The sequence below is a fragment of the Chlamydotis macqueenii genome, chromosome 1 (genome assembly GCF_036417535.1).
Source record: "Chlamydotis macqueenii isolate bChlMac1 chromosome 1, bChlMac1.mat, whole genome shotgun sequence".
In the NCBI taxonomy this organism is placed as follows: Eukaryota; Metazoa; Chordata; class Aves; order Otidiformes; family Otididae; genus Chlamydotis; species Chlamydotis macqueenii.
This window is the reverse complement of record NC_141556.1, coordinates 51,636,904-51,658,524: the sequence shown is the minus strand read 5'-3', so window position 1 is coordinate 51,658,524 and position 21,621 is coordinate 51,636,904. Positions and strand designations below refer to the sequence as shown.

The window sequence follows — 21,621 nt, the reverse complement described above, 5'->3', positions numbered from 1 at the left end:
AATTCCAATAATGATCATAGTAATGCTTTGGATGCTCCTGAGGTAATTCTGACCTCTGTTGGCAAAGCACAGCAAGTGGAATGTGAGCTCCATAGCACACTTCTGTTTTGATATCAGTTATTTCAAATGTGACATGTTGCTGAGAGGAGAAAGTAAGACATTAATTCTATGTTTTATGTTGGAAAGCTTTTTTCATCCTACCATTCTGATTAGCTTGAGCATAGGATAGAGGATTTATGCTCACACTGTCTTTAGTTAATAATATTTCTTGATATAGTAACTTTTGTCCCAGAGAACACAATTCATCCAATATCTTTCTCATCCAGATTTTCTGTACTATGCCAACAACATTTAAACATGTCACATTATAATAGCTGTATGTGTTAAAGATTGGATGTTGCAAAGATTCCATTTCTGTGCAGTAACTATCATTTCTAACATATATTTGTTGTATCTGTCTTTATCTTTCAGATGTCTTTCCTAAATTGTATTCTTGTTAACAAAGTTAATATAAATGCTGATGGAAAGAATGAGTGTTAGCACTTTGATGGAGCCAGGTAACATGCCGATACTCTGTGCTAGCGTTCTAGCAAAGGCATTAAGTGCACCTCTGTTTTGAAACAATGTAACTTCAGAGAACACATTCAAATTGTTTAATATTTTATGTTACAGATAAGAAGGGGTTTTAATACTATTTTAAATTCATTTTGGTCAAGGTTCCTTTCAATTACCTTATATGTTGCAAAAACGTTCTGTTGCAGACTTCTGATACTCTCTGGCTAGCTCATTGTCTGCTTAGGGCTATGGAGTGTGAGTAATTGAGGAAGTATACTACCAGAAAGCACAAATGTTGTGTATGTGTCGTACCTATGTTGTAGGTCATTGATAAACTTCTAGAGCCTTAATATCTCAGGATTCATATTTTGGAAGTTAGTTGCTGGAGCTGCCCTTTTTCACTGTTCTGAGTTTAGGTTAAGTTTATGGTAGGTTGTCCAAAAGGGTTAGACATTGTTGCTGCTGTTATGAGATGAAGATATGGAAGCTTTGGACTGAGAACGTGGGAAGTCGTGTGGATAGTTGATGTAATTCCATGTGGATGTAAATACAGGATGTAAGACTCTTATGTCTGTTACATTCTCGTATGTCAAGATAGTGTGTAATTGATTTCATTGGTGCAGGGATTAAGACTCTACTATAGGTTGATTTCTGAATCTCCTTTTCAAATCTCAGCATAAATTGAGAATGAGATGTGGAATGGCCTTCAAGAATCAAGAGGAAATGGAACAACTTATTTTTTTCTGGTGTCTGTTTCGCTGGTGTCTGATAGAATTAGTCTAAATTTGAGGAAACACAGATTAGGAAAGACAAGGTATTAAAACCAAATGAATTGCAGACTCTATAAATAGCAAGTTCTGTTCTGTGTGTCTAACAGCTATAACAAAGAGTCTCATCTCGGGTTGATTTCTAGGATAAACAATCCTTAATTCTGGAATGAGATCATAGTTCTAATAGCATCCATATTTCAGAAATTTGTGATACATATTGTTACTCTTCCCAGTGCTGTTTCCAGTGCCAGAGCTTCAGGACTTTTTATTCCACTTAAACAAGTGTCAGTCAGTGTTCCAGGATGCATAATTAATCATTTAGAGATTTTTAAATCTCCTTTTATAATAAATACTGACTTTGCCTGTCTGTGATAAGAATGTGTTTAGAATTGCAAACACCATGAATTTATGATGAATGGGAATACTGTGTTGGACCTCCAAAAATGTATTCTGGAAAAACCCTCTATAACTTTTCTTACTAAAGATTCAAGGTCAGTTGAATTAAGGGAAAGAATGGCTAAAGAAATAATAAAATATGTCATAATATCTGTATTCTTGAGAGAAAGAGAAATAGGACTTTGCTTTAGTTTGTTTCTGATATGAGAAATATTAGAGTGGTTTTCTGGATTTTGGTGTCCTTTGTGGATGTACACAGGAGCTATTTATCACATAACCTAACATTCACATGTATGAAATTTTGTGTAGTTTCTATTTATCTCAGTACTGTTCCAGCCTGTTCTTTGAGTACTTCATTAATTGTGATGTCCTTATGTACAGGTTCTGTGATTTTTTGCCTCAGAAGTGCCTTTAGAGTTGCTTCTTATGTGCTAGCTCTATCAAAATATGCTTTTATAAGACCTTTTCTATTTCTTTCAATTGCAATTCTTCTTTTGTCCTAAGGTTATTCAAATGATAAGGGTCACATTGACTCTGTGAGACTCATAATGGCCAAAGGTATTCTGGATATCCAGGACTTGCCTGTCACTCTCTGTATCTGGAGTTCTGCCTCTCCTCAGCCACACACTGAACTTCTGTAATTTATAATCAGCCTTTTCTTAGTTCTTTCCACTAGAGAAATTGTGGATGGCAGATTGGATTAATGACTGTACTAGCCTTGTACTTCTCCAGTCAAAAATGTAGTTAGTAACAGCAAGAATGCTAATGGGCAAGTATACTGGGTTATCTATTTGACATTAGGATTATTTGTATATTTTTAAATGCTGCCACTCTACTCCATATTTTAGTCTGGGCAGATATAGTGTGTTGAATCTATCAGTGTTCATTTAGCAGTGATATTTCACAAAACTTGAAAAACAGTAATTACATATAAGATACTGGTTTTTGAGTCTTACATTGCTGGACATGATGCCTGTGGTCTACACATGTTTTTAAATTACCCTTTTTACTTCCATGCTTGTGTTATCACTTCAGGTGCTGATCCTGCTGTTTGTATATTTGGAAAAAGATCTTTTTCTAACCAACTGTTGTTGTAACTTTTCATGGAGGAAAGAAGCATGATCCATAGAAGATAAATGTAACAGTAGTGCTAAATTCATAATGTTGTGAGTTTATGAATTTTTTCTCTTTTTATACTGGTCCATATCCATCTTTATGGATATTTCTATTAATGCACGTATCATTTCTTAGACAAGCTTTCAAAAGCAAAACCAAATTCTGAATTCAATCACAACAGATATAGCGGGAATGCTCTGTGAAGATGAGCATTATTAGGTAGTATGATGCTCATGCCTTAGAGCCTAGCCTCTTTTTCTAATTTGTCTTCACATTTCTGTTCCCAGTTAACATTCAAAAGGGATTATATGTATACTGGAGGCTTCGACAGCAGCTAGGAGGAGGAAACTTCTCTGCCTTTCAGAGAGGGATAGCATCACTGATAGATACCATGGAAGCATCCCAATAGTATTTTTTTTTGTGAATGTCTACTGTATCTCCCTAATGAAGAATCAAATGGCTCTCTATATGCTCCTTTCTTAGCTTATCCAACTTGTTCTTCAGGTTTCCAAGTTGAAGTGTTTAATTCCTGATAGGAAGGGAATGGAGGTATCTGAGCAGAATCTTTGTATCTTACACATGCTCCATGAGAGAATTTCCCTTAAATTACTATCTGCACTCCATTCCACTAGTTATTTCATGTTACCATGATAAATCTTAAACTTATGGAATATAAGCCATACCTGAACATCTTGTATGGGTAATGATCTTGTAAGGGTAATGATCTTGTAAAACCCTGAATTCATTGGATTAACTTGATCATACACTTAAAAAGAGGAAGAGCAACCTATGGTTTGTCATCTTCTCACTGAGATAGATAAAATTTAGAATAAGCTGTTGAAGGAGGAAGTAGCTTATTGTACATAACTCTACCTCATTGTCAGACCACTGTGTAGGATCGAGAACTACTTGTATAGGAGCCACTCTAAGTATAGTAATAAGTATATGTTGTATAATAAATCATCAAACTCATAATATTTACTCTATTCAATATTTCATGTTAAATAGAAATATCTTACCAGCTGAACAGAATCTGTATGGAAACAAAATCACAGTTTGGTGAAGTTCCCCAGCTTTCCAGACTTACACTATTTGTGGCCAAGACCGTAAACAGATCAAAGTTAAAGGAAAAAAGTGGAATAAGCTGCTTTGAAGCCTGAACTTGAGTAGCATATTTAATCCCATGAATTAGTTGATCATAAATTTTGTTGTATTATTTGTATTGAGACAACTAAACAGCAGGAATCAAAATGCAATAAGCACATTCCACACATTTAGAAATGAAATATTTTTGAGTCACATTTCACACTGATACAATAAAAGCACTTAAATAAACAATTGGAATGATATATATAAAATAAGCTTTAAAAATACAATTAATATTAATTGAATTGATAATCCCTCTGTCCTTCACCTGTAAAAGTTTTTTTAATTATGATTATTTTCATTTTGAATTTTTAACTTGCAGTTGCTATATGCAACAGCTGTTTTTAATACTGGAAAAAAATCTTAGCCTTACTCAAGACATCATCTACTTTTGTCAGTTTAAGACCTATAGCTGCTCTTGCTCAAAAAGAATTATAAACCACATTTTTATGTTGTTTCTCCATGTACAAATTTTGACTACCTTATTATTATTTATTAATTATTAATTATGCTTTAAAATGTGACTTTCTAAAAGGAATTTTTCCCACTATCACTAAAGGCAAATATTTAAATTTACTTTCCTTGAAGTAATTTGAAAATGTATCTGAAATTCAGCAAAGTAGTGTAAATAATAGGTACAACCATATATGAAAAAGACAAACATTCTTTTTACTATGTAATATGTATGTCACAATATTATTTTGTGTCTGAAAAACTGATGATGCATATTAATTGTGTAAAAGTTTGCATTTTTAAAAATGCTCTGTAAATCCATCCATATATTTTGTATAAGCCATTCACATGACTGAAAATGTGTATGAATGTAGGCAGAGCACTAGTGAATATAGTAGCCTGGCTGTGTGCTCTGATAACTTTAGGCAATGTGCTTCTGTTGTTAGATTAACAACAATAAACACAGACATTTTGGAAGATTTTCGCTCAGAAGAACAAAAATTCCATATTTATTCTGTGGAACACTGGAACAATAAGGAACCTAGATTTATCTGAGCTGATTGGTGTTTGCCAACTGACCTGGCAAGTTGAGGTTAACTACTTATATAGTCTTGAAGAGCCAGGGAGTCTCTAGGAAGAGCTTCCAAAGATATTGAAGACCAGGGAAAGAAGGTGGGGCTAGGAGTGGGAGGGGTGAGGACTGGGCGTATTCTGAGCACCTCTCAGACCTCAACAGGGTTTGGACCCTAAAATATACATGAAGGCATGAGCAGGCATGAACATCATGCTCTGTCCATCTGCTCTGGAGGAACCGATTCCACCCAGACAGTGTCATTCTCTTCCTTGCCACTTCATTTCAGAGAAGTAGTATATTCCAAAGAGAGTTACCAGTCAGTAAGGTAAGGTTTAAGTGAAACCAATGGGCAGACAGACACTGATATCATCAGGCAGCTTTCTATGGCTTTTAGACACTCTTATCATTGTTTTACCAAAATATTTTATTTTCAGTGTGGCAAAACTACTATATAAAGACCATAAATATCAGTGCATGGATAATTAAATAAAAATGAAATAATAAAATAATAACAATGTAATAGTGAAATAATATAAAAATATATGTACAGAGGGGAAATACAATGGAAACAGATGTAAAGTTGTGATTTAAAGCTGTGCATGTATGCATGGTTCTTGTGCCGTTGATAGGAAGCGTGCCTGTGTAATGAAAATTAGCTGAATTAACTTCTGATTTCCTTACTTTTGTGTTCATATGTGTGTAACAATAGTCACTTCACAGCTCTTTTTCTTTTGCATACAGAAAAAAAGCATAGCAAAATAACAAATAGTCAACTAACCATGTTTTTCTTTAGTCTGATATTTTCATATCACTTTTGAAATACTGCTTTTTATATGTAATTATCTTCAATGCACTAAAAAAAAGAGAAAAGTTAATTTTCTTACCAGGTAAAAAGTATTTCCAATTAATATTTGACATGAGTTCAAAATGTCAATATTCTTTTTCCACAGTGAGAGCAAACTGTAATAAGAAGGTCTTTCTGTGTTTGGCAATAGTGTAAGTAACGTAAGAGACTTCAGTTTCTTTGTGCCTCATTTTGGCAAGTTATAATGGAAGAAACTAATTGATGATCATGTTTTAATTGAGAGTTTTATGTCATTGACTGAAAACTGATTTTTTTTTTTGCACAAGAAGTAGGATCATAGAATCATAGAATGGTTTGGGTTGGAAGGGACCTTTGAAAGTCATCTAGTTCAATATGCCTGCAAGGAGCAGGGACATCCCCAACTAGATCAGGTTGCTCAGAGCCTCATCCAACCTGGCCTTGAATGTTTCCAGGGATGGGCCATCTACCACCTCTCTGGGTAACCTGTTCCAGTGTTCCACCACCCTCACTGTAAAAAATTTTTTCCTAATATCTAATCTGAATCTACCTCTATTTTGAAACTATTACTCCTAGTCCTATCACAACAGGCCCTGCTAAAGAGTTCCTCCTCATCTTTCTTATAAGCCCCCTTTAGGTACTGCGAGACTGCTATATGTATCCCCAGAGCCTTCTCTTCTCCAGACTGACCAGCCCCAGCTCTCTCAGCCTCTCTTTACAGCAGAGGTGCTCCAGCCCTCTGATCATCTTTGTGGAGTAGATTCAATTACTTTCTTAAAATTCATTAAGTGATAGAAAGATTTTCCTAATTTACTGATGTACATAGCAAAAAAACATTCTTAATAATGTATGTAAAATTAAGAAGCTTGATTGTTGACTGCATCAAAGAATTAGGAGAAACATGTTTTTAAGAACATTCAATATTAACAGTAATCGAAAGAGCTGTTAATCTTCTGTCAAAATCTCCTTTTCTGGAAGTTGAATGATAATTTGTTTTGTTCCAAGTTCTCCTTAGTGTTGCTTTCACAGTAACTGTTGAAGTGTTTTAATACACAGATAAATCAATATGTTTGATAATTGCTCATATATTTGTCTGTGTTTATGATGCCAAAGAAGAGCTCTCTAGGCTTTTTCTCTTTTTCCACCTCACTTTTCTATGAAATTAGGTGCTTTTTAACAGAGCTAATACACCACTATACTTTTGCTGCACTGTATTCTAATTACAAGATAACAGCTTTTGATGAACTATTCATGACAGCTGGGAGTTTTAGGGTGTAAGAATATTTATTTGCAGACTGTCCAATTTGAATTTGATTGTTACTTATTAAAGCATAGATATCCGATGTATCTACTGAACCTGCATTCCTTTTGTAGGAATAATGTTGCAATACTGTAGCAATGCAAGACGTCCTAGGCGGGGATTTCTGCACTGGCCCAAGGGAAAAGAAGCCGAGTTCTGCTAACGTCTCCTGTGTTCTTTAGTTTAATAACCAAGTTCTGATTTTAAGCATGTCTTTCATACTGCTTGGGAGCTAGCAGTGATTAGTCTGTCCATCCTGTCTCATCTCTCTGAGTCATCAGGATTTACTCGCTGTCCTTTGTCTCCCAACCTGAGTGTCCTGAGAAGCTTCACATATATGCATTTATATACTTATTAATAAAGGTTCGGTTTTCAATAATTCAGTATAGTTTCAGTTGAAAAATATTTCCTAAGACCAGAGACAGGAAGTACAACAATGCATTAAAAGATAAATTTAGGGGAAAAAAGGACTAGATTTTCAGGGATGGGGAGGGAGGGTTGGTGCTTTTTTTTTAATTATTATTTTTTTTAAAAGGCCTAATGCATCGTGAATAGGATATGAACTCATGTATCCTTCACATTTTGAAAAAAACAGCCAACAGGCAAATCCTAACAAGTAAACCCAAGCAAGCAAGCAAGCAAAACTATGTAAATTATTATTCTGGTCATTTATGTGTTTATTTTAATATTTAAAATATGACTTTCCATACCACTTAAAATTTTCTGCTTCATTCTCTTATAAGGTGGTACAAATCAAAAGAAGAAAATAGAATCCAATAAATAAGAAAATAACTAATGAAATACTATGCAAAATTACAAAAGAGGTTATAGAATGTCAATAGATAAGGACTTCTTTCCTCTCTATAGGTAAGGACAGTCTGTCTTTGCCATGTAAATAACAGCTGTCTATTATGGAAGAGCTGTCCTTCATGAAGTTAAAATGATTTCTTTTAATTGGAAAGATTAGAGTGACTTTCACAGCTGGAAGTTGCCTTCTGTAGAAAAGAACATCTGTAGACTTCTGAGCAGATTAAAAAAAAAAAAACCAAACTTCATTTCTTGCTTCTTTGCACCCAATAAAATATTTCAATCCTGTTCTTCCAAGAAATTAAATTACAGGGAGAGGTGAGGTACCCAGCACTATGTAGAATTATAGTCACTGCAGAACACAATGTGTTGCATAAATAATTCTGTACGCATGCAGTATTACTTATGGGAAAACAACTGTTTAAATTTATAAGCTAATTAATCATTCAAACATACACAATGAAAAAGAGATGAGTCTGCAACACCAATATTCCATTTGTAATGAAATACAGATTCAGTAGTAAAGAATTCCTTAAAAGCATATGCTACACATAACATGTCATTTTATTGATGTAGATGATGAAAAATGTCAGTATGAAGAACTCTCTTTATGTATTAGCTTCACATTGATTTCTTTAAATTGCAGTACTTGAATCTAAGGTATGAAGTGAAGGGAAAAGAAGCTGAAGAAAATAGGCTGTAATTCAGGACTCATAATCTTGTGTCCTGGAAGTTGTAATACTAATGATTGAAAACTGTGTTACAGAACAAAAAAAATAGGTAGAAAATTGCTTCCAGAAAGGATACAGTCAGCTTCAAGTGTAGGCAGCTAGCAGAAAAACCTGCAGGTACTCAATATGCCTCTAGTATCTGAATTCCAGACTTTGGGGGTTGTTGGGTTTGTTTTTGTGGTGGGTTTTTGTTTTGGTGTTTTTTTTTTTTTATTAGCAGTTACATTTTCCTAGTTTAAAACAAAGAATCTCCTTTACTTTTTTTGTAAACAATCCATAATAGATTGTTGAAGTGGTTGCACAGGACATATAATGAAGCTGACTGTAAAATAAGCACTATGAAATACAGAAAGAGAATAAAATAAGAGAAACATCGTATGTTAAACTTTTGTTTTATATCTATGTAATTTATTTTAAAATACAACTTGTTAAAATGGGAGCTAAAATATCAGGCCAAGTAAAAAGAATAAATTTATTTTCTTTTTAAAAGATATGATTGAATCTCACTTGTCTTACATTTGTATGAATCTAGACTAATTGACCTAACATCAATGAATATACACTTGTGAAAAAAGTAGTACAAAAATCAGATTATAACCTCAGTGTAATTACCATAGTAATACTGGGAGAACAGATCTAATTGAAATGACAGAATAGTTATTAGTCTTTGAGACGGCCCTGCATAAAGTTCAAGACTGCTATAAAGATGAATGTGTAGAATTATTTTTATAAATAAATTATATTGATACCAACATGACATTTTAAGTTCTTTTCAAGATAATTTGTCTCTTGAAGTTGAATCACACTTGTTGCAATGATCTTTAGATTATTTATACATCAAATTTATGACATTTCTGTACTTGCCAAGCCAAAGAAACCCCACTTTACAATTGTGCTTTTTTTACAGCATCTGGCGAGGACCAAATATAAACTGCACAGACAGTTCAGGTTATACTGCTTTACATCATGCAGCTTTAAATGGACACAAGTAAGTGCCTCACGTTTAGTTTTTATGTAGAATGAGACTTAATTGCATAATTTAAAAATATGTAGCATAGCACTGAGATTTTCACAGAAAGTTGAAATCAGCATGTAGTAATAAAAATGGGAAATGCAGTTTAGAAGTTATTGATTCTATACTTGTTCTTCCAAATTCTTGCATGATTTTGAGTAAATTTATTATTGTTATTGCTGGTGGTGGCTCTAATGCTTTTTAGCTGGTGGGAAATTGCAGCAGAAAATTTTGTATGTACAAATGTATAGTGCATTGGATGTTTAAGGAAACAATATTGTGGAAGAATGGTATAGATTAATCATTATCAAAGTAGAAGTAGCATGATAAGAATATTTAGTAGTTATACACTTGAAAGCAGAAAAAAAAAGGTCTATTACCTTGTATGGGACCTTGTAACTTTTCCCTCTATGCTGTCCATACAAGTTACCAAATGCATGTCTCAACAAGCTTGGGGAAAGCCTGCAAAATCACCACTGAGCAGTACTGCACAGGCATACCAGTGCAAGTGAACTCTTTAAGGCATTGATGTGTCAGTAAAAAAAATGGATACTTGCTATATGTTTTGTTATTACACCTTGTAATTTGTTCCGTGTTACCTCTGTTATTACATGTTGCCTCTTGCTACATGTTACTTCCATTGTATTATGCTGCCAATTGCATGTTGTTATTAAGGCAGAACAAGAAAGAAAGATTTTAATGAGGTCTATAAAGTTCTAGTGGGATGGACCCCACTGTAACCAAGGTAAGACCCGCCCCCCTTAATGCTATCTTATTTGTAAACTGATGATGTTAACACTGTCTGGATTTTCCCTAAGGAAAATTTTGACATAGAGCTTCAGGTTATTCCTCTGTGGGAGATAAGGAACTGATAAAAAGCCAGCTGAAACTGAGAGTGATTTGCATTAACTTTAATGTGATTTTGGACTGTCATAAGATAACATATGAATCCATAATAATTATATGTTTAATTTACTCATTTTGCAATTCTTGCATTTTTCCTTGGAATAATTAAATCTTTATGATGTGTTTTTAATTGTGTTCTAGAAACTTGCATGTTTCCCATTCTTTAGACTGGATTAATCTTTTGGTGAATATAAGATATTCTGTTTCAGAGTAAATAAATGAAAGTAGTATAGTATTAAACTAGATATTGTGCATTTTCCAAAATCTCTGTAGCAAGAATAATGCATTAATATATTTTACCTCCATGGAATTACGTCTAAGTCCTTAATATGTTCTATTAAACTCAAATTTTATAAAAAGGGAGAAAAATCACAGTTCTCTTGTTTCTTGTGCCATTGCACATTTTTGACTGACAGAAGCCCAAGCCTTAGCTTGCAAAGACTGCTGATGTTAAATAGGTGAAAACCAGTTTTAGTATGTTTAATAGTGACTATAAACCAATAGTTACCCAGTAAAGTAAGAATATTGCTGTATAAACACTGAATCTGTCAGACATTTCTAGTGAATCCTAGCAATGTAAACTATAAAATCCCAAAACATACAAAAGCCAAATAGCATTTTTAGACACAATGTTGGCCAAACTTCTGCTGAAGTCAGAGAGAATTTCAAGATGAAGACTAATGTACAGCAGCAGATATAACTGCAGAGTTTGAAAAGGTCGTGATGGCCACTGGCTGCTATGACCCTTACCCTCATGGCAGGGTAAGTAGCAGTTACGGACATCACATTTATAGCTTGTTATAGTAAAGTAAACTGAAATATATAATGAGGTATTTAATGATAAATCATGATGGTTCAGGACCTGCTATCCAAGCTGTCATACTGATCCTGCTACAAAGGTAGCACTGTCAGCAAGAGAACTGGACAGACACCTGGTGGCTGTAATTTCATTAGTCACCACAAATAACAAATAAATAGCTTTATACACTGTTTCAGATTTGAAACTTAATATTAAAAAAATCAATATTGGGTACAATCAGTTGACATGAGAACCTTCCCACTTAGCTGAAGTTCTGAAAACTTTTGAAGTTTTAATTTTTCACACTTTACATTAGAATGAACTTGAGAGATTTCAAAATTTTTCAGGAAAAGTGAGAACGTAAGATTTAATGAGCTAACCAATAATGTGTGGCTGAGACACTGGTTGGACACCAGTGTTCAAGTCCCTGCTTGATCATTGTATGTGATGAATTCCCTCCTCCTTGGTTATTCTGAGATAGTTCTCTTTCCTTTTGAAACTATTCTGCTTTATATAAGTAATTAAATAATATCTGGGGCAGGGACTTGAATCTCAGTCTCCCTGAGTAATTTTACTTAGCCCAGTAATTTTAGTGGGCTAGGGACTCTCAATCTTCTCCTCTCTGAAATTTATTTCTACAAAATGAAAAAGTTCTGATAGAGCACTAAAAAAGACTCACGCTAGAGAAGTGTGATAGGTCAGTGCATTCTTGAAGGATGAAGGAGACCTCGATTCTATTTTGTAGCTTGAATCTTGCAACTGACTCTTCCCAATAGTTGCTGTGTATCATTATCTATAGATTTCTCTTGTGGAGGGATTTTTTTTTTCTGTTTTCCCCTCACTTATTTAAATTCCTGCTTCCTTTGATTTGTGTCTCATTCGGACTACTCTATCTCTAGCCTTCATTAGACCGTCTACTGCAAGATGAAGTATTATGACATGAGAAGTGTCTCAAACTTTATTTGTATTAAAAAGTCTCAGGAGTCACTTTTCTGGAACTTTTTGTGTAGCAAAAGTCATCCTGTAGTTGAGCTGCTCTTGGTTGTTTTCACGTTATTTGAACTTGTCAGGAGTAAGCAAAATCCAGTTTAAAGTCTCCCTCAAAGCTTAGATGTGATGACTCCAGTATGTCTGATTTCTTTTGGAGATAATTGGGAGTTTCTTTCAATCTGGATATATTCACTCTTACTTGCCACATTTTTCTCCCAATTGACAATTAAATAAGATTCCATCAAAGTTGGGAGAACCATTGCTTCGAGTTTTACCTTCTGTCTTAATTTGTAGTCAAGGTCTTTGTTTATAGTCATAACATAGACTGCACCGAGCTACTTCCTCCCCTGCCCCAGTTACTTGAGCAAAATTGGTAAGAGCCAGTGTTTCCATATTCAGCAAAAATGTGCATAGAACTGCCCACACTGGGTCATAGATGCCATTATCTTAATAACTAATGAAATCTGACTGTGGCAAATTATGAGAAGACAAATGGAGAGATAAGACACAATTGATGTACTTTTTGGCATACTTGATAACCAATGGTCATACCACACAGCTGATTTTTAAGTTTAACCTTTGAAATTAAGTACAGGAGACTGCTTACAAATCAAAGATGAAATATACCAGCTTATACTAATCTTTCACTTAATGTATGATAAGCCACACTGAAAATACTGAAAGGGATACAATAAAAATTAAAATAATGAAAATGAGTCTTTTTCCAGGCTGCTCTCTGTAAGCTGTGTGTGGGAAATTAAAATAGAAGGGGTTATTCCATAGGTCTAACTAGATCATCATAAAATTGTTTCCTCCAAACAAATGCTTTGAGATAATGCCTTAAAGAAGATGAAAACTTGTTACTTTTAAGTCTTACTGCAAGAATCATGTGCATAAAGCTACCTTCTTGTCTTTCTGCCTTCAGAACTCAGCAATGATGGGGATAGGAATACTTCTCTACCTTTATTGCCAGGAAGGTTTGTCTTGAGGGACATGCACATGGCCTTGACAGGCAAATTCCATGGCCAGATGATCCTGTTGAAAGAAACAGATTCAGAGAACTGATTATTATATTGTTGATGAGTATTCATAAGAAGTAAGAATCATTACAATGAATAACATTTTCGCTATGTTTTACTACCTATTTCATTCTTAGAAATGATTGGTCTTCATTTTGCTAGCAGTTGCACTTGCAATAAAGGTTTTTTTTTCTGGTATTCAGAGTAAAAAATTTGGTAATATGTATGTTCAAGTAAAAACTTAATAAAATAATCATCCCATCAATTTTCACTTTTACTTCCTGTTTTCCAGGGATATAGTTCTCAAATTACTTCAGTATGAAGCATCAACTAATGTAGCAGATAATAAAGGTTATTTTCCTATTCACTTGGCTGCTTGGAGAGGAGATGTAGACATTGTGAAGATTCTCATCCATCATGGACCATCACACTCCAGAGTGAATGAACAGGTGAAGTGATAAAAAATATTTGTGTACATAATCAGAAAAGAGCAGCACATATTCTTTAGGTCTGACAAATGTATAGCCAAATTAAAAAAAAAAACCTTTTTTTTTTTCCATTGTTTCAGTAATTTATTCTCCAAGACTGATAAAATCCTCCAATAAAAGCATGCCAAATATCTTTTTTTCTGCATGGTCACTGACCTAAAGGATATTAGATTTTAAAAGTATGAAAGAACCTTTTGCTTATTTCTGAAAAATTGTATGAAGACATATTCTAACTATGCATCTTGTATATATTGATGTAAATTTGCATAAACTCTGTGGCTTTTAAACTTTATTAGATATTAAATTGCCTCCATAATTTGAGATAAAATTAATATTCCTGGTATATTTTGAGTGTACTGTAAATGCAGTGATATGCAGAGATAAATGACAAACCAGATGGACTGCATGTATGCATGTGCAACAGAAAGGACACAGAAATACTAGGAAAGATGATTAGAGTATTACAGTGGGTAAGGGCAGGATAAATATGTTGCATTCTGTTTTCAAACATATGGCACACCTTCTGTTTTCATTCTGTGTGTTCTTATATGGTTCATTTGTAGGGTTAGTAGTTAGAAAGAAAGAAGGCGATGAAAATCTGACAACATCAATCAGCTGAACTGTTTGAGGACTGGAAGTAGGCTGTGAAATATGAGTAGTAACAATAAGCTACTGAATTTGCCAGGGTAATCAGGAAGTTACTGGAATGTAAAGGTGGGAGTCAGCTCCAGATTTAGATCTGAATTTGAGTGTCTACATTGCTTATATATGCACTATTTTATTCCACAGAGTTCTAGTCAGTGTAATCACAGGAGCCAGCAGGGTTATTCAGGTGACAAAAAGTAAGGCAGGATTCATTTGCCCAGATACAGAAATTTGGTACCTTCTAAGGCCCTGTAGTAACTGAGACATCTGTGTGGGCCTGAAGGTATGACAGAGGATGCTCAGAATTTCCGTGTCCTTGTGGAGTGGCTGATGGACTCCAGGTAGGGTACCCTACATCACCTCAAATGGCAAAGTAAAATCTAACAAATGAATTGCACTCTCAGTATCTACATTAGTATGGCCAGAAGGCAAACTATGAGAAAATAAGAAATATTAGAACTAAATTGCAAACACTTAACCAGTGTGAGATGCCATTCCTTGAATAATCTATTTGATATTTGAGTTTATACACTTAGCCACTGGAATCCATACAATAACTATGATATGAATATCAAGTATTAGTGCAGGAAATACAGGAAAATTAAGTAATAAAACATGCCCATGTGATAGTCTTCTGGGAAATCCTATGATACCCTGGCTAATCCAAGAGAAAATACAAAACTGAAAACTTGTCATTCTGTGGTTTGAGTTGAAGGTTAGGAGTTTCTTGTCATCAGTTGTTGCACGTAGGATGAAACTAGTTGAATTATAGGATTACCTTTTGTCAATAAGGTTTTTTTTTGTTTGTTTTATTTCTGCAACAAAATTAAAAAGCAACTCTTTGGTTGCCTGTTATCCACTTGCTTGAAGAGATTCTTTCTAGAAAACTAGAAGCTATGCAGGAACTTTACAGAGAGGAATAGTGAAAAAGATATTTCAGTAATATCAGAAAAAGAAATGTAAATTTATACCTACTTCTTCCCAATCCCACATATACATTCAAACTTCTAGAATATTCTCAAGCTTGATTAGGGGTGCTGTCCAGTCTCTCTGGCTTGATTGCTGCAAATAAGCAGGGATGCATCTGACTCTATACCACACTGACTCAAAAAAGATCTTGTTGTCAAATCTCCTGCTGTTTATGCATGTTACCCAAAAACTTTATAATGAAAAATGTGTGAACACTCCTCACAACAAATGTTGAACCTTAAGTCTCTAAAGGAAGGAGTCTTGATCATATTAAACTTTGAAGTTAAACTCATACATACCCAATTCTTCTGACCTTGTAAATCCCCTGGTGTTCCACTCTAGATAGTTGCCAGCTTTGGTAGGTGGACCACTTTGCTGGCACTGACTTTCCCGTGCTAATTAGCACTCTGCACAGGAGAATATTATCTATGTCATGGAATGAGGGAAATTCCACATTGAGAGAAAGCCATCTCCACCCACATATCCTCAAATAACACCAGAGTGGCAACCTCACCCTAATACCTATTGCACATTCTTATGAGTCTGTAGATTTCTGAGGCTTTTGCTTATTTGCTGATAGGCTTTATAAGGCTGGTGGCTCCTCATAGCTCTCATAGCTTCTCTCAGATCTGTGAAGCTGAAGTTACAGCTTATAGGAAGTCCTGGGCTATTTTTCTTCCTTCTTTTTTTGTTCTGAGATTTGAGGAGAAGGATAGCCATTTTCCTGACACTTTTTCACCATCGTGAATAATATACTCAAGTCAGAGTTTTTTTCCTGGTTTTTTTTTTTTTTTTTTTTTTGTAAGGAGCACATTAAGAAGTATATGCTTTCAGTTTAAGAAAATAACTTTTTCATTATTTTAAAGTTGTCACAACTAATTTGTAATATATCTTTGCTTTTAATCTATTTTATTAAAATTCTATGTAAAAGAAATGCTTCTAAAAACTCAAGTGAAGGTAATGAACAGCACAACAAAGAAGTAAATGAGAAGCTCATGATCCATAAATGCATATTGCATTAATTTATTTAACATGGTATACTGTTTATTAACTGAACTGCATTTAAATGCAGTTAACTAGCATCATATCCAGCCATATCAAGCAGCTAAAGCTCTGAATGCCCCCTACTGTTCCTATTACATAAAATTGAAAGAAAAAATGATAAAGAGGCGAACAGTTAAATGACAGTAATTTTATGGGAGTGGTGGAATATAGACTGCCAACCCTACACAAATAAAATGGTTACAGCATAACAATTATGTAAGACATACATGATGTATGTTTTCAATTACAAAATATGATGAAATTACAAAATATGGTGAAATGACACATGTGTTTAAATTTCATTAATAAAGACTTGAAAAATATGTAAATTGTAAATTGAATGAAGATCAAGTAGGTAGTACAAGATCAAGATTTGTTAGTAAATTAATACCAAATATAATAGAAAGTTGTGCTGTTAGCAGACTACTTACATGTTTGTTTATGTAAAGACATGTGGATAGCACAAACATTTATTATGGCAACCCTCACCATAAAATTACATAATTCATAAGAAATCCTTATCAATGAAAATATTAATAATAAAGAGCAGCCATATATATGTCAATATGTAGTGTTTGGTATTAGTGCAGGAAATCCAAAAAAGGTGAATGACATCAGGAATAAATATCAAGTTGAAGAAATATTTTTAATATGTATGACAGAATATGAATAGTAAAACATTTATAGGAAAAAATGTGAACACTTCTGAAATTTCTCAGTGATGTTATTCTCTATTTTGTAACCCTGTCTGTTTTTCTTTATGCACATAGCATGTCTTTTTATTTACATTTATGTATTTAATGTGCTGTAGAGCTTTCTGTGCATCAAATTGCAATTGTCATTAAAAATACTCATATTTCCTTAATGCCACTGAACACTTCTTTTGAAATGTAAAAGAAAGGAGTTCAGGATGCCGTCATAATATGTAAATACTTAACATCTAACGTATTTACTGTCTTCCCCAAATCATCAAAATGAAGCACAGACATTCTATGCTTCTCTCAGTGACACCTCAGGAACTTCCAGAAGTACAATTCAGTTCCAGAGTAGTCTGCAAAAACAATTATTTTCATGTTCTGCATTTGATGTTCCCGCCGTCCCATTAAATTGGAGATTATGTGGATGAATTTCCAAATTTCCTTTGCAACTCTTGTTATACCTTCTTTAAAAGAAAAAAAATGTACAGAGGCAATCTTTTTGATTTGAGCCTATTGCAGCAATGAATTTGAAGACAACATTTATTCAAAGTAGTTGACCTAATTATAGGATTACTTTTTAATTTTGTTTCCATCTGAGTAAAGGTGAATTTCAATGGAAATTCAGTAGGTTTGATTTTGATTCACACCGGGTAATTTGCAGATTTTTTTCCCAATAACTTTTAGAAAAATTGTCTTTTTCAAAAAATATTAGTCTAAATCCAAATATTCTCTACATTGTGGGACAGTAGCATTTTTATTTTTCATCATATTGTTCTTATATGGTAAAGATATTAATTAGAATGTGTTCCTAGAATCATAAAATGGTTTGGGTGCAATGGGACCTTACATAATGCAAGCCCCCTGCCATGGGCAGAGACATCTTTTACTAGATCAGGTTTCTCAAAGTCCTGTCCAGCCTGACCTTAGGCAACTCCAACGATGGAGCATCCACGTCTTCTCCAGGCAACATGTTGCAAAGTCTCACCACCCTCACTGCAAAAATGTCTTCTTTATATCCGATCAAAATCTACCCTCTTTCATTTAAAAACCATTTCCCATTGTCCTGTCACTAAAGGCCTTCATAAGAAGTCTCTCTCTGTCTTTATTACAAGCACATTTTCTGTATTGAAAGGCTGCGAAAAGGTCTCCCCGGAGACTTCTCTTCTTTAGACTGAACCACCACAACTTCCTCAGCCATTCTTCATAGGAGAGGTGTTCCAGGCCTCTGATTTGTGGCCCTCGTTCTAACAAGTTTATGTCTTTCTTGTGCTAGGGACCCCAGAGCTGGATGCAGTACTCCAGGTAGGGTCTCAGGAGAGCAGAGCAGAGAGGGAGAATCACCTCCCTCAACCTCCTGGCCATGCTTCTTTCAGTGCAGCCTAGGATAGGATTGGCAAGTGCACATTGCCAGCTCGTATCCAATTTTTCATCCACCAGTATCCCCAGGTCTTTCTCTGCAGGACTGCTCCTAATAATTTCATTACTGAGTCTGTACTGATATTGGGGATTGCCCTGACCCAGGAGCACGACTTTGAACTTGGCCTTGTTGAACTTCGTGAGGTTCTTATGGGCCCACTTCTCCAGCCTGTCAATATCACTCTGGATAGCATCCCTTCCCTCCAGTGTATCAACTGCACCACTAAGCTTGGTATCATCCACAAACTTGCTGAGGGTCCACTCAGTCCCCCTGTCTATATCATTGATGACAATATTAAATAGTATTGGTCCTAGTACAAGCCCTAGGGGGACCCTGCTCGTTAGTGGAATGTTCATTAGGGATTAGAATACAGACGCTTAAACTGCACTGAGAAGGAAAAAAATAGAAATGGAGCAGGATAGCATGCAGTAAAGAAAAAAATTCTATGAGGAATGGTAGATCTTAAAAAAACGCCAACAAAGTTAGAGGAACACATCCAGTGATACGATATACAGCTCTTTTAAAGTACCTGATAGGTATGAACTCTCAGGTTTCTAAATATTTTGAGTGTAAGCAAAGTCATAAATAATTTTTCATGTGTGTGCAATTACAGCTGTAGCAGATTGAGAAATGAAAATATTTAGTCTTGTGTTAAATACTTTGATTTTTAAATCAGTTTTGAAAATATATCTGGAAATATTAGGGATGCTTAAATTATAATGCCCAGTTTTGTGTTTAAGAGAGTACTTGATAAGGAAATTTAAGGGTTTTTTTTTTCTTTCATGATTTTCAAATTAGAGAGGTTCATTGATGATGCATGATATGAAGAAGAATGTAATTAGCTATTTTTTCCACATAAAATGTAAAAATCTGTACACAGTGTAAAAACCCATTCGCTTTCTCAAAGAGAATGGACAATAAAGTCACTATGTTGTTCCCAGGAGCTCTCCTCATTCTTGGTTGTGTGTAGAGTTTCTGTTGTAACATTGTTCAGCCTTTGCCCTAGACATCCAGGAAAGCATTTTAATTCTCATTGTAATTGAATATAGTGACATGCTACTTGCTGGATCACTAAGGCAAACTCCCTTATTTTTTTTTCAGAATTATTAACTTATATTGGTGGAACTCCTCAGGAAATTGCCTTCCTGTTTTAATAGATGAAGTAAGACCATCCTGAGATCATTTCCTTCTCTGTCTTGGATATATTGTCTTGTTCAGTTGCTTGGCATTTGGATTGTGTGAGAAATAAATGGCTCAGTGATTTAGGAAGTCTCCCTTTTCAAGTTCATAATAAAAATGCTTGGCTAGTAAAGGACTTGAGCATTCTTTGGAAAGGTCTGTAAAATCACTACTTGATAGTCATTATTGCTCGTACAGTACTTCCATGGGCTTCAGGAGCTTTAAACTACACAAATATGCAGTAAAGGTCCTAAATATGCCCATTGTTTAATAGTGGCTTTACAAGGACCTAGATAATATTAATGAGAGCCATTCAGTCTCTTGATACTTCCTGTACCTCTTCACTGTCAGACTGCCAAGCTACAATAATTGTCTCTAGAATATATTTGCAAATCTGTCCTCTGATGAATAGACCTTAAGAGATGTTCTAGATTTTGCAGTGGTATGCGTTTTCAGTAGCGAAATGATGCAGTACAGCCTGCAGTACTGACCAGATACAATACTGTGGAGGCACAATTCAGTTTGTAGCAGCAGAAGTCTGAGTTCTGGCTATATGTGGAAGAGAATGGATTCAGAGAAAGGCTAGAAAATGTGAGGACCATGCCCATGAAGAGACCCATGTAACAAATGATGAAGAAGAAAATTACAAAAGGTTAAAAGCTGGATCATAAGATGCTGTCCTTATTTTCTGAAAGAGGTTCTGTTGGTCCATATGAATAACTACTTATTAAAATAATATTAACTATGAATATTAGGACTTCTGTCTTATACTATTTTTTGCATAATATTTGCCTACTCTTTTCTTTTTGTCTTACATTTTATGTAAGACATTTTGGTTCTGATTTCTAGATCCTTCTTTTTCTTGACTCATTCAGTCTTAGGATCTATCTTGTAGGTTCTAACATGTAATGAAGTATCTGAAATTTCTAAAAGCTGTTTCTTCAACACTAGATACATTATTTAGCCCTTGGACATTAGATTTGGAGATCTAATCACACATTGGTAGCTTATATGCAGACATTTGTGTTTTCATAGCAGGTTAGCTGCTCATGGCACTGAGTATTAGCGTATAATCTTTCAGCATGTCAGAAAGAACTGTTTACATTTGGGACTGAAAATGTAGGCAATAGTACTAAATTATTATTAATTTCTTCAAGAATAATTGTTCATATCTTTCAAATATTTCTTTGAAATAATAAGCTATTTTAGAGATGTGAGGACAAACAGTACCTTAAAATCAATAGAGTTACACCTGGGTTAGCTTTTCTGTGCAAAAGATAAGACAGAAGTAGCAGCATTTTTGGGACCAAGGAAGTTACATAACTTCAACTCTGACAATATCGTCATACGTTGGGGTTTTTTTTAAATTATTCTTACTGTATGTCTTCTACAAACAAACGCCTTAAGGAAGAAGTTTGTAACACTAACTGAGGCATCCGTGTACGTCTTTCCATGAAGGGTAAGAAGAGGAAGATAATGTTTCTTTCAGTCCAGGAAATACACTGTTATAGCCTCCCTCATTTTAGGGGTTTCTCTGGGAATGTTGAACCAACTGCATCTATCTGGTAGGCATTCCCTCCTTTCCTGAATTTGAAGATGGCAGACTCTGCCAAAACCGCTTAAAAACTCTATCCTCTCTCCTCAGTAAAACCACTTGCTTCCAAGGTGATTTATTTTATGTAAGTAGTACTAAATTGTCAAAGCGGATAAATTTAGAGGGCAATTAAACAAGTTGTAATTCTGTCTTTGAAAGTTAAAAATCATTCTGTCTTTTATACCTGAAT

At 34.6% G+C, this 21,621-nt stretch overlaps 1 protein-coding gene across 2 annotated transcripts in view; it reads left to right on the top strand.

Moving 5' to 3' along the window:
- The window catches only part of ANKS1B (ankyrin repeat and sterile alpha motif domain containing 1B), a 444,690-nt gene that overhangs the window by 37,382 nt on the left and 385,687 nt on the right, over positions 1-21,621 (top strand). For both annotated transcript variants that reach the window (XM_086750799.1, XM_086750791.1), the window contains exons 2-3: positions 9,579-9,659; positions 13,690-13,846. In XM_086750799.1, the coding sequence (XP_086606925.1) occupies positions 9,579-9,659; positions 13,690-13,846 (238 nt within the window). The remainder of the gene's footprint in view (positions 1-9,578; positions 9,660-13,689; positions 13,847-21,621) is intronic.